Source organism: Phalaenopsis equestris, unplaced genomic scaffold (genome assembly GCF_001263595.1).
Source record: "Phalaenopsis equestris unplaced genomic scaffold, ASM126359v1 Scaffold001007, whole genome shotgun sequence".
Taxonomy (NCBI): domain Eukaryota; kingdom Viridiplantae; phylum Streptophyta; class Magnoliopsida; order Asparagales; family Orchidaceae; genus Phalaenopsis; species Phalaenopsis equestris.
Genome location: NW_018165446.1, coordinates 36,828 through 52,772, shown reverse-complemented (window position 1 = coordinate 52,772; position 15,945 = coordinate 36,828). Strand labels below are relative to the sequence as shown.

The following is a 15,945-nucleotide window of genomic DNA, read 5'->3' as shown; positions in this document are numbered from 1 at the left end:
AAATCATCATTACAAAAATATTTTACTTGAATAATCCTAAATGAAAAAAATAATAATATTCTAAAATTAAATAACTTAAACTTTAAAACAGCATCAAAGGTTGACTTACACCACTATGCAAATCAAAAGAGATGAGACTTTCCCTCTTATTGCCTCATTGGGAGAGAGAGAGCTTATATAAATTATAAATACTTTATTTGTAATTAAGAATTTCATGTGATAAAATTCAAATCTATGCATTTTAGTTAGTCTTATTAATTATTTTTATTCAATTTTTAGATATGGAAAAAGGGTGAAATCATATTATAATCACGTAGAACAATTGCCCTTCTTAAAAATTTGAGATTTATTTATATAAATTGTAAAATTTAATATTTTTTTTCTTTTAAGTTTAGGTAATATAATAATTTTGCCAAAACTAATTAAGAATTTTTGCCCCTCTGAAAATGTAACTAAAGTTTCATTCGATGAAACACAAATCTTGATGCATTTCGGTTGAAATTACTATCTTGATGCAATTACCGTTCTTGAAATTTATGATTTCTTCGTATAAATAATAATAATTTTTTTTAAATAGTTTAGACAATTTAATAATTTTTCACCCCCGCTACTTATCTGATGATTTTCCCTCACCCCTGATTAAAGCCATATATAAGCTCTTTTCTTTATTTTTTTTCTTTTTAGTTACAACATTATAAACAGATTATATCATAAAAATTATTGATACGCCACCAATAAATTTTCATCGTAGAACAAGAATCTCAGGCATGACATGAATCTAGAGGTAATCTTTTGAGCAAGAAATATTTAAACTTCGATTAAGAGTCATCTAAAACTCTGATTTCATCAAATTTATAGTCAAGCCGACCCGCTCGATGAGACGGACCCAATGATATTAAAATTAGTCTAATTTGAGTCAAATTAAGCCCTGATAAAGGCATCAAGCCAAGTTTATAAGTCTTTCAGACATGTTTGGAAGGTAAAACGGAAGTCGAATCCGACAAGTCATTGTCAAATCAAGTGTATTGATAATACGAATCCAACGAGCCTAAGATTGCTAATTATGATATCGTTAAGACACCCAAATGTCCATCAAACGCTGTCTAATCGAAAAAAGCTTTCTCGACTCTCGATCAAAAATGTTTATATTCCTGCATTAGTTGAACCTAAAACAGTATAAATAAAGTCTCACCCCTTTCACGAAGAGGAGTAGATTCTTGAAGCTTGAGAGAGAACTTGAAGCTATGAGAAGGGGCTCAAGTCCAGCACCATCCTTATTATTGTCGATTCTCGTCGGCCGCCGTCGACCACCACTCACTGTTATTGACACTCGTCGCTTGCCTTCGACCACTGTCGACTGTCGTCTACAACCACCAACCGCCGTCGAGCGCCACTGTCTCTGTCAACCACCACTAACCGCCGTTGCTGCCGCTTATCGTCATCAATCACCATCAATTACCTTCGACCCCCACTGATAGGAAGCAATTAGTCGTCGCTGTAACTTGTAAAACCTAGTAACCCTTTCTGGTATGTGGGACAAGAGGACTCTGTATTCATCAACTTATAATGGATTCTTACAACTGAGTCAGACATCGTGATTTTTTCCCTTCACACGTTTTTCCATGTAAAAAATATTCCGGTGTCATTACTGGTTGTTTTCTTTCACTTTAGTGTGTGTTGCACTCTCGTCCAACGCTAAGACAATAATTCATTATTTTATCTCCGAAAAATTTTCAGCACGCATCAACTATTAATCACATAAATTTTCGAAAAACAGCAACAAAAATTATAGCCAAATAGAAATACAAAATTAAAATAAAGTTATTAGAAAGCTGCTAAATCGGACGACTGCTTCAGCATATAAATCTGCAACTGCAAGCCCCCACTAAGTAATTTTGAGCAGCTCTTCTTGGTTTGATTTGTTTGGCCTATAAAACATTGTTTAGCATTAATATATTTTTAATTAGATATCTGCTCTCAGTTTAATATTATAACTTTTGCACCATCTTTTCCCTTGTCATATTTGTATCTTATATAAACATTGCTTCCTTGTTAATATTTCTATATATTTTTTTGCAAAAATCAACTTTTTGACCGAGTGTATATTTATGATTAAATATAATAAGGGGTATTTACATAAATACCACACAATTCTTATATATTTACATGTCGGACCACCAAGCTTTCATAACGTTATATCCAAAACATCACTGTGATTTACTTTTTAAAAGTGCAGTATACATTTTTGGGCATTGATTTTTAAAATCAAGTGCTGTAAGTGTAGGTATCAAACTTTAAGTGTTAGATATATGAATACATAAGAATTATGTGGCATGTCTGTAAATTTTTAATAGAATAGTGGTTTGATAAACAGTTGTAGCAACCTAATCTTTCGAATCAAAATAACATATCTTACAACTTCAAATTACATTCTTTTTTCCAGAAATGATGTATAATTAATACATTATTAATTGATCTTTAATCATATCATTTGAAATAGAAATACTACATTATATAGTTTTATGTCAAGGACAAAAAGTCTCACATCAGCTAGGTGTAGGGCCAAAAAGCAGTATTTAAGTCCTCGGCTGCCCACCACCCCTAAGAGCTATTTTGAGAGGTGACAAGTGGTATCAGAGCAAATTGTTGTCTGTTAGGTGTGTTGACTTTTCATGGTCCAGTGAGACCCTCGGTGGTGCCAATCCGTGACGATGATTTGACGTGATTTGGTGGAGGAGAATGTCACGGACAAAAAGTTCCACATCGGCTAGGTGTAGGGCCAAAAACAGTATTTAAGTCCTGGGCTGCTCACCACCCCTTAAAACTGTTTTGGTAGGTGACATAGCTTTATATCAAAATAGATAAGGGAGTAAACACCTGATGAAAATTTGCAGAAAAATGCAATTTTGAAATCTTAAAGTCATAAACATATACTAATTAATCACACAAAACTGTTCTTTTTAAAAGTATTAAATTCACCAAATTCTCTTAAGGAACAAGATAAAGCTAAGAACAATGAAAAACAAGCAAAATCAAGCAAAGATATGGACAAAAACATAAAATTCCTAGTTCATTCCAAATCCTCCCCTCTGTGCATTATACCATCAGAGAAAAACACAGAACACTCCATGATAGAAACCAAAGCGACCAAACAGTAGTACTGTTAAGAAAAATAATAATCTACAGATGAAGAGATGTATCGACTTCTCCTTCGTTGCAGCCATTAGAGCTCTGCATGACAGACACAGAAGGCCATGGACGCGGTGACAGCGAAGCATCCCTGCTCTGCGACTCATTGAAGGAGTTGGATTCTGTGAGAAAAAATGAAGAGCTGTTGATTGGAGCAGGGGAGAGATGAATGAGTTCAGGGTGGAGGAACCACATAGGTTGCTGTCTTTGTTGTTCATTGATGGCTCTCATTTGCTCTCTTTGTTCTCTCTTTGCTTTTGCTTTTTGGAGCTGTTTGAATCTTTCTTGAAGGAGAGCAATGGATGAGTGAAGAAATGCATGTTTGGTGCTTCGTTTCCTCATTAGAAGGTTTTTGGTGTGTTAGTTGGGATGAAAGGGGAGTGTAGAATGAAGGGTTGGGTTGGTGTGTTTTGAAGTTGGGGATTTATTTATAAGAGAGAACATTACATTTGAGAAATCAGATGTGCAGTTGACTGTATGGATCATATCATGCTGCCAAATTTACCGCATAGTGCGATTCATGACGTCGTCCACACGTCTTGACGGTAGTTTTAATATTCTTTTTCTATTTATAGAGGATGGGTGTTAGGTATGACTCATATACCACATAAGAGACAAATGCTAGAGCGGAACGAAGTGAGCCAGTGTAGCGGAGCTCGCGGGCGGAAACATCTGTCCAATCGGGGGGAGTTTCGTTATGTCGGTTGGGGGTGCGGAAGAAACAGTACCGCGGTACGGTACAAATGTAGTTTTGTAATTATATATTGTACGTCAAGGCTATATAAATATATATAATGTATTGTAACCCTAAGGTTATCTTATACTCTTTTTTTGAATTTAAGGAAAAGCCGCCGCTCTGCTTTCGAGGACATAGGCAAAGATGCTTGCTCCCGAAAGCGTATGCTTCTTTGCCGAACCTCATTAAATCTATGTTCTTCTTTCTTTATTTGTGCCGATTATTGCATTTCTTCGCCTTGAATTCTCAACAATGGGTGTTGTCTTCTTGTATTTATTTGGATTGATCTTTAATTCTTTGTTGAATTAATTGATCATGGAGGGTGATAATTAGGATTTGGATTTTATCTATGTTTTCTCGATCGACATAAGATTTTAATTTGTTTGGGTCAGCTTTCATGGTTTCATCTCATTTTAGATTTTTCATCTAAAAATTTTGATGCCATGACGCATGCTCTTCTCATTTTTGTATTGATGTATAGAATTTTCCTGCAAAATTAGCCGTAAAAATTTCATTTGACTAACATAAATTTTAAATTTAATATAGGAGCATCTACATACATACCATTTAAACTTTACTTTTACATTAATAGTACACACAATTTTCATATCACATTAAGAACACTATCATTTTAACTTTTGAAAAGTGAAATGTACTTATCATGCCTAGTTAATATGGCATGTATATAAAGATTAACATTTTAAGTGTTACATATATAGATAGATAATTTAAATATTTTTATAAATGTGGGCGGATTTCATTGAACTACATGAATGTTTTATTTTTTTTTCTCATTTTCATTTAATTTTTGCTCAAAATTTTTTATTATCGTAAAATATCATGTACATGAAGAAGATCAATATTATTATCACCGAGTGATAAGATAAGAGTAGGTTGTAGGAGTGCATACTTCAAAGAAGAAAAATGCTCTTAATTAAGAGAGAATATTACTTACGATGCCCGCATGCATGCAGACTTCACGTACAACTTGTTGTACATGCGTTGTACACAGAGTCAGCAAATATACGGACTCCGAGCAAGTATACGGACTCCCCACATAATAATTTTTTGTTAGAAGGCAAGTGACAATATGGCTTCTCCAATGAAAGATGATAGAGCTGCGAATTAAAGAGTGCAAAAGACATTTTGGAGTCTAACGTTTGGCTGCGGCCAACAAGAGAATAAATAGTCTCTGTCGACCCTCCCTTTGCTTCTCTGAGTAGAGAAGCACTTTCTGGTGAGCTTTATAAAGAGAAATCTACCATTGTGTTTTGCTTGCTGATCATGCCTTCAGCTTTAGTGCTGCTTTCTATTAAGCTGATAGTGATGTATTTTATGTATTTTTAATTTGGTAAGTGATTGTAAATAGCTGTAAAGTATAATAGTAATAAGGGAAATTTACATGTATATCATGCAATTTTTATGTATTTACATATCTAATACCCAAAGTTTAATATTTATTGTTATAGCAGCTTGTGTCGTAACAATACTATGCATGAAAAGATGTATATCTTTTTTAAAGAAAAGAAAGTGATGGTTATACTTTCGATATGATGTTAAAGATTTGAGCAGTATTCATGTAAATACAAATGTTTCGGTTTTAGCTATGCAAATACATAAGAATTGGTTGGTATGTATGTAAATACCCATAATAATAAATAAATAAATTCACATTACTAGATCCTCTTTCTATAGATTGAGCTCAACTTGAAGATTTTTTATTAGATTTGAAGGTCTTCTCATAAGAAAAAACTCCTTTTTACTTATCAGCACCTAAACTTTAAGGTTTTACATCTAGACCACCCAAATATTTCATATCACCTCAAGAATACCCCTATTTTAACTTTTAAATGATGAAATACACCTTTTCATGCACAGGTTGAATGGTGTAAAATGTAAAGATTAAATTTTAGTTGTTAGAATTGTAAAAAAAACATAATAATTGGGTGGTATGTATGCAATTCTAATTACTAATTAAAACAATAACAAATTTCATTTCTGAAAGAGTCAAAAAGCCAAAAAATACTTATTTTCAGATCTTCCCGCATTGAAAGTTCTTGCAAAAAAACGCAACTTTATAATTACAACCATTGGATATGACTGCAAACAAAGAGAATTTGATGTGACTTCCACTTCTCTTTTTCTCCTCATGCCATTGGTTCTCACTGACCTCCATTGCCTCTGTTCTTTGTCTTGCAGCTGTTTGGCTTAGAGTGACATTCCGCTCTCCATTTTGATCATTTCGAGCTTGATTTTACATGATTTGATATCTGTGCAGGTTTTTAAAGAGTAATATTATTGATTGAATGTAACAGTGGCTGCAACAGGAACTTTCCTTAAAAGTTTAATAAGGAAAAATAATCAAATAAATATGTGTAATATATATTAGGGAAATTAACATATAAGCTGCACAATTCTATGGTATTTGTATATCTAACTTCCAAAGTTGGATATTTGCACTTAAAGTACTTGGTGGCGTAAACTTATGCATGAAAATGTGCATTTTGCTTTTATGACAATTGTGATGGTGATATTTTTGATGTGATGTTAAATATTTGAGTGACATGCATGTAAATATAAATGTTTAGGTGTGAGATATGTAAATAACTAATGATTGTATGTAAGAAAATTCATGTCCGTTGAGTGATAGATTATTTGTAGTATTATATGTAGATCTAGTATAGATACAGAACAATTTGAAATTTTTAAGAGAAAAATCATGAGTCATAAGTTATGATGGTGTTCTTCTTAATACTTAAAAGAGGCATTGAAACATTTTGATAGATATGAAATATGTAGAGTGAACTTTGTAATGAAAATATGAAGAGCTTGAAGGCGTTGATATGTGATTTTTCCCTTTTTTGTGTTTTTTAATGTAAAAAGTCTTAAATGACTCATATGCTCTTCTATCTTTTTTATATGTGCAAGAACTTAATGTAAAAATCAAGACTTAGCTTTATGGAATTCCTTGCAAGTAGCATAAATGACTTAGATAAATTTTTAACATTATTCATAGCAAACATTTAAAGCTATGTTTTATACCCTGCTTCTAATAACATTTATGGATACTTTAATGGGCCTTTATATGAAAATTACATGAAGGACAACATAAATAATAATAGAAATTTTTGTTTCTCCTTATTTTTCATTTGCGCGTTACATATCTATAGATGCATGTAGAATATATTATGTTACAACAAAACACAATTGGTTATAATCAAACGACCAGGACTCCTCTGATATAAAGGCAATGCAGACAACATGACTTTATGGGTCTGTAGACTTTACTGCCCTCTAAACTGATACTCCATCTTGGAGTGTTAGATAGAATCATAGAAAGCAAAATCTAGTAAAGAAAATGGATTTTGTAAGCAAGTCAGCACTATGATGGTTTGAGTTTTGACACATTCCATGTTGAAGTGGTAATCCACTTCTATATGCTTTGTTCAAGCATGGAAGATGGGATTGTGAACAAAGATGTTGCCACTTTAGAAAAGTGTGGGCTTAGGGAAAGTGATTCCATGGTCACAAAGAAGATGTCGGATCAAGATGATTTCAGTGGCTGCTGCTCTGAGGGTGAGGTATTCTGCTTCAATAGAGAAACGAGCAACTAATATTTGTTTCTTGGAACTGATCAAGGAAACAAGATTGCTTCTAAGAAAAATGGAAAATCTTGCAGTAGATTTGCATCACCAACCCAGTCAGAATCTATGAAGGCTAGAAGGTAGAATGTGGGCTGTATAGTAATGTTGAGGAGTAGAGTTTCTTTGATGTATTGAAGAGTTATTTTGAGAAGTTGAAAGTGCTAATTGGAAGGATTTTGCTTGAATTGACTGGAGCAATTAGTGATAAATGCTAGGCCAGGCCTTGTAATTGTGAGGTATTTGAGTGAGCCAGTGAGTTATCTCTAGAGATGTGGCTAGTTAAACAGTTGATTATCTTGAGAGGTGGAGTTTATTTGGAGTGGGGCACGATTTGCAGTCCTAAATAATTGCTTTGATTATAATTTGTTGAGTGCGGTTGGTTTGAAGGCGAAGGAAGTGGGAGGGGTGCCTAAGATCAATCTATGATGGGAATATTTTGTAGGAGGCTTTGAGTAATTGATCAAGGGTTTGGGTATTATGGTTGGTGAAGAGAATATCATCTATATAAAGAAGTATGTAAATAACTGTCCTGAATTTGTGGTAAATGAATAGGGAAGGAGCAACTTAGCTAGATTGGAACCTCAATTGAAGAAGATAGTTGGTGAAGGTATAAAATCCCTGTCGAAGAACTTGGCATAGTAATTATATATATTGTACACCCTTTGCTTCTAAATAGGAGATAATTCCATTAATAAACCCTACGCTTTATTTCTTTGGTGTGACTCTCACAAATTCTATTTCAACACATACATATAGAATTCATATGTACAAATTGACGCGAAAAAGATTAAAATACTAAAGACACACACACACACACACACACACACACACACACATACACACACACATATATATATATATATATATAACATTTTTAAAATTTTTGGGTCAGATAGGGCTTTCGAAAAAACTCGTTGTTCGTGAATAACTTGTGTTCGACTCGTTAAGTATCTCATGTTCGGCTCATTTGTTAAACAAATGGGTCGTACATGAACAAATTTTTTAAGCTCGAACTATAAAAAAAACCGAGCATGAATAACTCTTTATTCACTCGTGTTCGGCTCGTTTTAACTCGAAATAAGAAATTATTAATATTATTTATATGATAATATATTATATATATTTATGTCTATGTTTGAATCATAACAACTTGTGTGGTCATGTGATTTTGCATTTTATGTTACACAAAGTTGGTGTAGGTTCGAATCCAACACCTTATGTGCAAGGAAATTCATAGCACTAAAGGATAAGAAATAGTTGAAAGAAGAGGTACCCGAAAAAAAATCACGGGGTCCAAGGCTAATTGAAGTTGTTACAAAATAACACGGCAAGATGTTGAATGGACTTGATTCAAAATTGACACAAAAATATTGGAGAAGTGACGGTAATGATGACCTAATGGAGGTTGTATGATTTTATTTTTAGATTTTGATGGTAATATTCATCATGAATAACATATGAATCATGACCTTGATCATACCCCATTTTTAGAGTATTTGAGTGTTTTAGAGTTGTTGAAATGGTCATAAACACTTTCGATTCTCCTCGTTGAACCTCTCAATTTGACTGTGGGATTGAAGAATTGGAGATCGTTTGATAGAGTGTTTTAGTGTTGTTGAAATGATCATAAACACTTTCGATTCTCCTCGTTGAACCTTTCAATTTGACTGTGGGATTGAAGAATTGGAGATCGTTTGATAGAGTGTTTTAGTGTTGTTGAAATGATCATAAACACTTTTGATTCTCCTCGTTGAACCTCTCAACTTGACTGTGGGATTGAAGGATTGGAGATCGTTTGATATCTATTGAAGAATTAGAGATCGTTTGATATCTAATTAATTATTATTTCAAAGTTTTTTATTATGTTATAAGTGTTTGATTTAAGCTTATTTTGGTTCGTATCAGATTGCTTTTGGTGTAATTTTATATTAACTAATTTTAATGATAAACAACGGAGAGATACATTTATTATATAGGTGAACATAAAAACTTTATTTTTCACATGTTTTTTAATATATCTTTATTTATATTTAAATAAATAATAATATTTTTAATAGATTCAAAATAATTTTTAGATGTTTTAAATATTTTAAAATTAATTATATTTTAATAAACTATATCAAACATTATCAATACAAAAAAAAAAATTAGAATAAAATAAGATCCCAAATTCCAAATAATTTTATGACCCATGAAAATCCTCTTAAGAAGGAAAAAATATTACGTCTGGACACAAAGCTAAGCCCGAACAACGGGCGCGATACATCGATACAACGGATGGAGCAGAGGAGAAAAAAAAAACAAACCCCGGTGTAGGGGTGTAAACGAGCCGAACACGAGCGAGCCTCAACTCATGTTCGGCTCGTTTATATTTCAAGCTCAAAATGTGTGTTTGTGTTCGGCTCGTTTACTTAGCGAGCCGAACACGAGTCGTTCATGAACAAAGAGTCGTTTTGACAACCCTAATCAGGTAGCCATAAGATGAGGCAAGATTTAAAAATTATTGTTTCTATTAAAACGTCATTTGAATCTAATTTAATAATTTTTATTCTATTTTCTTAAATAATACTTATAATTGATTATAAACCTTTATAACCTTGTAGTCAATTAAGTTTTTTTTAAAAATACTACTCATCAAATATATTGATTTGTAGCATTTCAAGCCAAAACGAGCCGAACACGAACAAATAAATCATTCTTAGTGTGGTTCTTGTTCGACTCGTTAACTTAACGAACGAGTTGAGCACGAGCTTCTTAGCGATGCGAACACGAGCTGTTCCTGAACAACGAGTCGTTTTGACAGCCCTACCCCGGTGTATCGCGTCTGTTGTCCAGACACAGCACAACATTTTTTTCTTGAAGAAAATACATTAATGTTCCTTTTAGGGATATAAACGACTCGTGTTCGACTCGTTTATATTTCGAGCTCAAAAAGTGTTTTCGTGTTCAACTCGTTTGCTTAACGAGCCGAACAGGAGCTTTTCACGAACAAAGAGTCGTTTCGACAACCCTAATTACATAGTCATAAAATGTTAAATATTGTGACAAGATTTAAAAATTATTATTTATACTAAAACATCATTTTAATCTAATTTAATATTTTTTATTCTATTTTCTTAATTAATACTTTTAATTGATTATAATTCATGGTAGTCTTAGTACTCAATTGATTTTCTTAAAAATACCACTCATCAATATATATATTATTATTTTGATCCCCAATTATTGAACTAAGGTAAAATGGGACTTTTGTAATGTGGTACCGCTCACCTACTACATCTCACTTACCGCTCACCTACCTCCCACCTACCACTCTTTTGCTTCTATAAATGGAGAGGGTGTGAGACTTAGGAGAGCAAGGGAAGAGATCTTAAGCTACCACAAAGGAAGAGAGAATAACTAGAGAGCTAGAGAAGAGGAGAGCATCTTAAGACCTTGTATCAAGACATCGCTTGAGAGGGAGGCCATAGAAGGAAGATGAGGGCTCATCTCTATGTATAAGCTATGTATTCTTCATTTCTTTTGCCTTAGTGAACTGTTTGATTGATTCCCTCCCGTGGACGTAGATCCAGTTGGATCGAACCACGTAAACGATCTGTGTTTGCTTGTGTTCTTTGTGTGTCATTTCTATGCCATGAAGTACATATCTCACAACAATTGGCATCCATACTTCTTGGCTAGAGGTGTCCGCGTAAAGGTGTTCGTGGCAGCGACGAAGAAGAGGAGTTCGACATTCACGAACAGAGGAGCAAGCGGATTGCGTCGCCCGCGTCACAGGCAGCCGAATCGAGACAGATTCAGTTAGCAGTAGAAGCTTTGATCGACTGGATTCGAACCGCAGGTTGTGCAGTTCGGCGAGACGGAGGAGGAACAGTCCGCGAGCGAGGGCCGAAAATTTGCGACAGGGTTGCCAGTAGAGGATTTCGGAGCAGGAGTTCGGTCTTGCGAGCAGCTTGGCTAGAGGGAAGAGGCAGATATCGCGCAGAGAAGGGTTCGAGGAGTTCCCTGTTCTGGAGTTCATGAAGCAGGAGGACCTGAGCAGTTTGACGAGGCGCAACGGCTCTGGAGAGGCAATTATTCTCGTGCGAGAGGCAGAGGAGGAATTCCTGAATTGTTCCGCTGGACGCAAAGGAGTGCCTGCAGGAAGGAGACGCGAGCACAATACAGGAAGCTATGTGGCTAAATGGCATGGCTGAGGAGCTTGGGATACATCAAAAGGTGATAACTGTGTTTTGCGACGACCAAAACACCATTCACCTAACCAGAAATCATGTATTTCATGAAAGATCCAAGCATATAGATATAAAACTTCATTTTGTGAGGAATGTCGTCGCCAAGGGTTCAATAGTAGTGAAGAAGATACCTACTGAAGAAAATCCTGTTGATATGCTTACTAAGGTGCTACCGATAGCTAAGTTCAGACACTGTCTGGACTTAGTAAACTTCACCAAGGGCTGAGGGTCTCTCAGGAGCCAGGTGGAGGAAATCTTTACTTCGAAGCTTTTCAATTGAGGGTCAAGATGAAGAATTGCTATTTTGACACTCAATTATTGAACTAAGGTAAAATGACACTTTTGTAATGTGGTACCGCTCACCTACCACATCTCACCTCACCTCCCTTCCACCTACCACTCTCTTGCTTCTATAAATGGAGAGGGTGTGAGGCTTAGGAGAGCAAGAGCATAGATCTTAAGCTACCACAAAGGAGGAGAGAATAGCTAGAGAGCTAAAGAGGAGGAGAGCATATTGAGGCGTTGTATCAAAGTGTCGCTTGAGATGAAGACCATAGAAGGAAGATGAGAGCTCATCTCTATGTATAAGCTATGTATTCTCCATTTATTTTGCCTTAGTGAACTATTTGATTGATTCCCTCCCGTGGACGTAGATCTAGTTGGATCGAACCACGTAAACGATCTGTGTTTTCTTGTGTTCTTTGTGTTTCATTTATATGCCAAGAAGTATATATATAACGAGCTGAACACGAACGAACAAATATTTGTTAGTCAAAATGAGACGAATGCGAACAATTTAGCGAACGAGCCGAACACGAGCTATTCGCGAACAACGAGCCGCTATGTCAGCCCTAAGTCCCCTGAATGCAAAAGTAAAACTCATTGGGCCAATTAACTCATTCCTAGTTCCGACCGATCCAGTCTCCGGGCTCCCCCGTTCCACCACATTCAACCATTGCTGAGGTGAGCTTCTGCCTCCAAATGGCGGCAGCTCTATGTCCCCCTTCCTCCGCTCTCACTGTGGACTCCCCTGTTTCGCTTCAATCTCATATCTTCTTCCCTCTTCTCCGCCTCTGCGGAACCCCAACTGAACTCAAGCAAATCCATGCCTTCACCATTAAAACAGGCATCTTTCACACCCTTCCCGTCGCGTCCCGCATCTCGGCGCTCTGCTGCAACCCTGAAATGGGATCCCTCGACTACGCCCGCTCAGTGTTCGATCAAATTCCCGAACCAAACTCCTTCGCCTGGAATTCCCTCATCAAGCGCCTAGTTGACGACAACCACTCACATTCTGCCCTTCTTCTCTTCAAGAAAATGCTGACTGCATCATCTACACATCCAGACAACTTCAACCTCCCCTGCGTCATCAAGGCCTGTGGAAAGCTTGGTGCTTTCTCTGAGGGGAAGCAAGCACACTCCCTCGCCCTCAAAACCGGCCTTGGTGGCGATAGCTTCGTGCAGAGCAGCTTGGTGAGTTTTTACTCTAAATGTGATAATTTGGAACTTGCTAAGAAGGTCTTTGATCGTGTTTGTTTTAAAGATCTAGTGACTTGGAACTCTTTGATCGATGGTTACGTTAGGAGTGACAAAATCGAACTTGCAAGGATGATGTTTGATGAAATGCCGGAACGGGACTCATTCTCTTGGGCTTTGATGATCAATGGATATTCTAAATGCGGAGAGATTGATACTGCAAGGGAGCTGTTTGATCAAATGCCGGAGAAGAACGTTGTTGCTTGGAATGCGATGATTCATGGTTATATGAAGAAGGGTGATATTGAGTCTGCCCGGGAACTGTTTGATCTTATGCCTCAAAGGACTTTGGTCAGTTGGAATTCAATGATAAGCGGGTTTGAAAAGCTTGGCGCTTTCAAAGAAGCTCTCGAGGTTTATAAAGGTTTGTTTAGGGAAGGAGTTGCACCTAATATTGTTACTCTGGTTAGTGCTCTCTCTGCTGTTTCTGGCTTGGCTATGCTTGAAAGGGGTAGAGAAATTCATGTCTACATTAATGAACATAAATTTAGTTTAGAGGGTGTTCTTGGGATCTCTCTCATTGAAATGTACTCAAAATGCGGAGAAATTGAAAGTTCTTTCTCCATTTTTAGAGGGATAAGAAGAAAGAAGTTGGGTCATTGGACTGCCATGATTATGGGGTTTGGAATACATGGAATGGCAAACAGAGCCATTAAGCTATTCATGGAAATGCAGGAGAAGGGTGTGAGACCCCATGCATTAGCATTTGTTGGATTATTGAATGGGTGCAGTCATGCCGGAATGGTGGATGAGGGACGGCATTTTTTTGGGTTGATAAGCAGCGAGTATGGAATCGAGCCAACAGTCGAACACTATGGCTGCATCGTTGATCTCCTTTGTCGCACGGGAAATCTGCACGAGGCAAAGGATTTCATTTATCAAATGCCTTTGAGACCAAACACCATAATCTGGATGAGTTTATTGAGTGGTTGCCGGAAACACAGGAACGTCGAGATTGGCGAATTGGCTGCGAAAACCGTGATTGAGTTGGACCCAAAAGCTGCCGGAGCTTACGTTCTTCTCTCCAACATATATGCTTCTGCTAGATTATGGGACCGTGTATCGAATTTACGAGAATTGATGAGAACTAGTTCTGTGAGAAAGGAATCTGGTTGTAGTTTCGTAGAACATGATGGTTCAATTCACGAGTTCGTCGTCGGGGACAAATCTCATCCTCAGAGAGACGAAATCTATGCCAAGTTGAATGAGATGAGAGAAAGGTTAACATTTGCAGGATATATTCCTGATAATTCACAGGTTTTGTTATATCTAGAAGAGAAGGAGAAGGCGGCTGAGTTGGCTTACCATAGTGAGAGGCTGGCCATAGCCTTTTGCCTCATAAATTCGAGGTTTACTGCACCAATTCGAATTGTTAAAAATTTACAGGTTTGTAATGATTGTCACAATGCAACGAAGCTTTTGTCGAGTATTTATAACTGCGAGATTATCGTGCGGGATAATAGTCGCTTCCATCATTTTAGAAATGGTTCTTGCTCTTGCATGGATTACTGGTAATGGAGGTCTTCCTTCCATTCTTGATATAGGCTGCTCATTGGTTCAGAAAAAAATTGCTGAAAATCCTTAGGAGGATTGCAGCCGTATTAATCTCTAATTTACTGGGGATTGAATGGAGCTGATTGTGGGCATATCCATTGATTCAACTTCTCCAGGTGACCCGCATACTTTTTAATCTTTCATTTTTTGATTAGAGTTGCTGTAAATTCGTATATATTTTGCTTTAGGACTTCTGAATAATTCATTTATTAACAGCTGTTTATAAGATTGCTTGTAATTAGTGTGTGGGTTTGTGTTTGCTTTTTTTAGTTATTGTTGTGTAGCTTTTTCAGGAAAATGTGATGGAGATGTAAGTGTCTACACTTGTAGGAAGTGTAAATTTGATGTTATGGCTCAACTGTTGGCCTTTCTTTGATGATTAATGATGTTTCATCTGTAGTAATGGGTTTTATTTTATATTGTTTGATGAATATTAGGCTGAGTGTTTATGGATAAATTTGTACTTTTGAAATGATAAGCATATTGTTTAGTAGAATGATTTTTTTTTTTCGGTTCATAGATAACAAAGCGCGATGGGAAGTAGCGTTTTGCAAACTAGAGCATTCATTACTTTTATATTATATATGCATATACTATGTGCATGCGATAATAATTTAATAGCCAAAATTAAACAATAATAGGTGTTAATTTTCATCAAATATAATGATGCATCCAATAACAAAAAGTTCTCAACTATCCGCAAGAAAAAAAAAATAGAATAATCGCGGGAAAATTCCACGCCCTGGCCTCACTCCAAAAGAAAAAAAAATGAAAAGAAAGTGAAATGAAAATGAGCCAGAGTTAGTGAGTTTTTGTGAGGTTTTAGGTCAAATTTTCAGAAGATATGAAATTAGTAGATCAGACATCATCCAAAGATTTCACCCTCATTTTGTGAGGACTTTAAGATTTAGATTTCTCAAAGGCGCAAGCCCCTTTGGATAATTACTTTTGATTGGGGCTAGTCATTAAAGAACCAATCGCTCAACATATAATAACATCAATTGGGGTTTTAAATATATAAATTTATCACTCTGAGCTTATAGTGTATGTTGGG

The 15,945-nt window shown here is 36.0% G+C and overlaps 1 protein-coding gene across 1 annotated transcript; it reads left to right on the top strand.

Annotated features, from left to right (window-relative positions):
• Positions 1-12,719: 12,719 nt before the first annotated feature.
• Positions 12,720-15,292, top strand: LOC110032687 (pentatricopeptide repeat-containing protein At2g29760, chloroplastic-like). The gene has a single exon (XM_020736389.1). It carries the CDS (start codon positions 12,783-12,785, stop codon positions 14,850-14,852), a length of 2,070 nt encoding a protein of 689 aa, XP_020592048.1. The 5' UTR covers positions 12,720-12,782; the 3' UTR covers positions 14,853-15,292.
• Positions 15,293-15,945: the final 653 nt, after the last annotated feature.

Excerpts from the sequence above, each read along its gene's own strand:
- LOC110032687 (XM_020736389.1), top strand. The coding sequence starts at position 12,783 with ATGGCGGCAGCTCTATGTCCCCCTTCCTCCGCTCTCACTGTGGACTCC.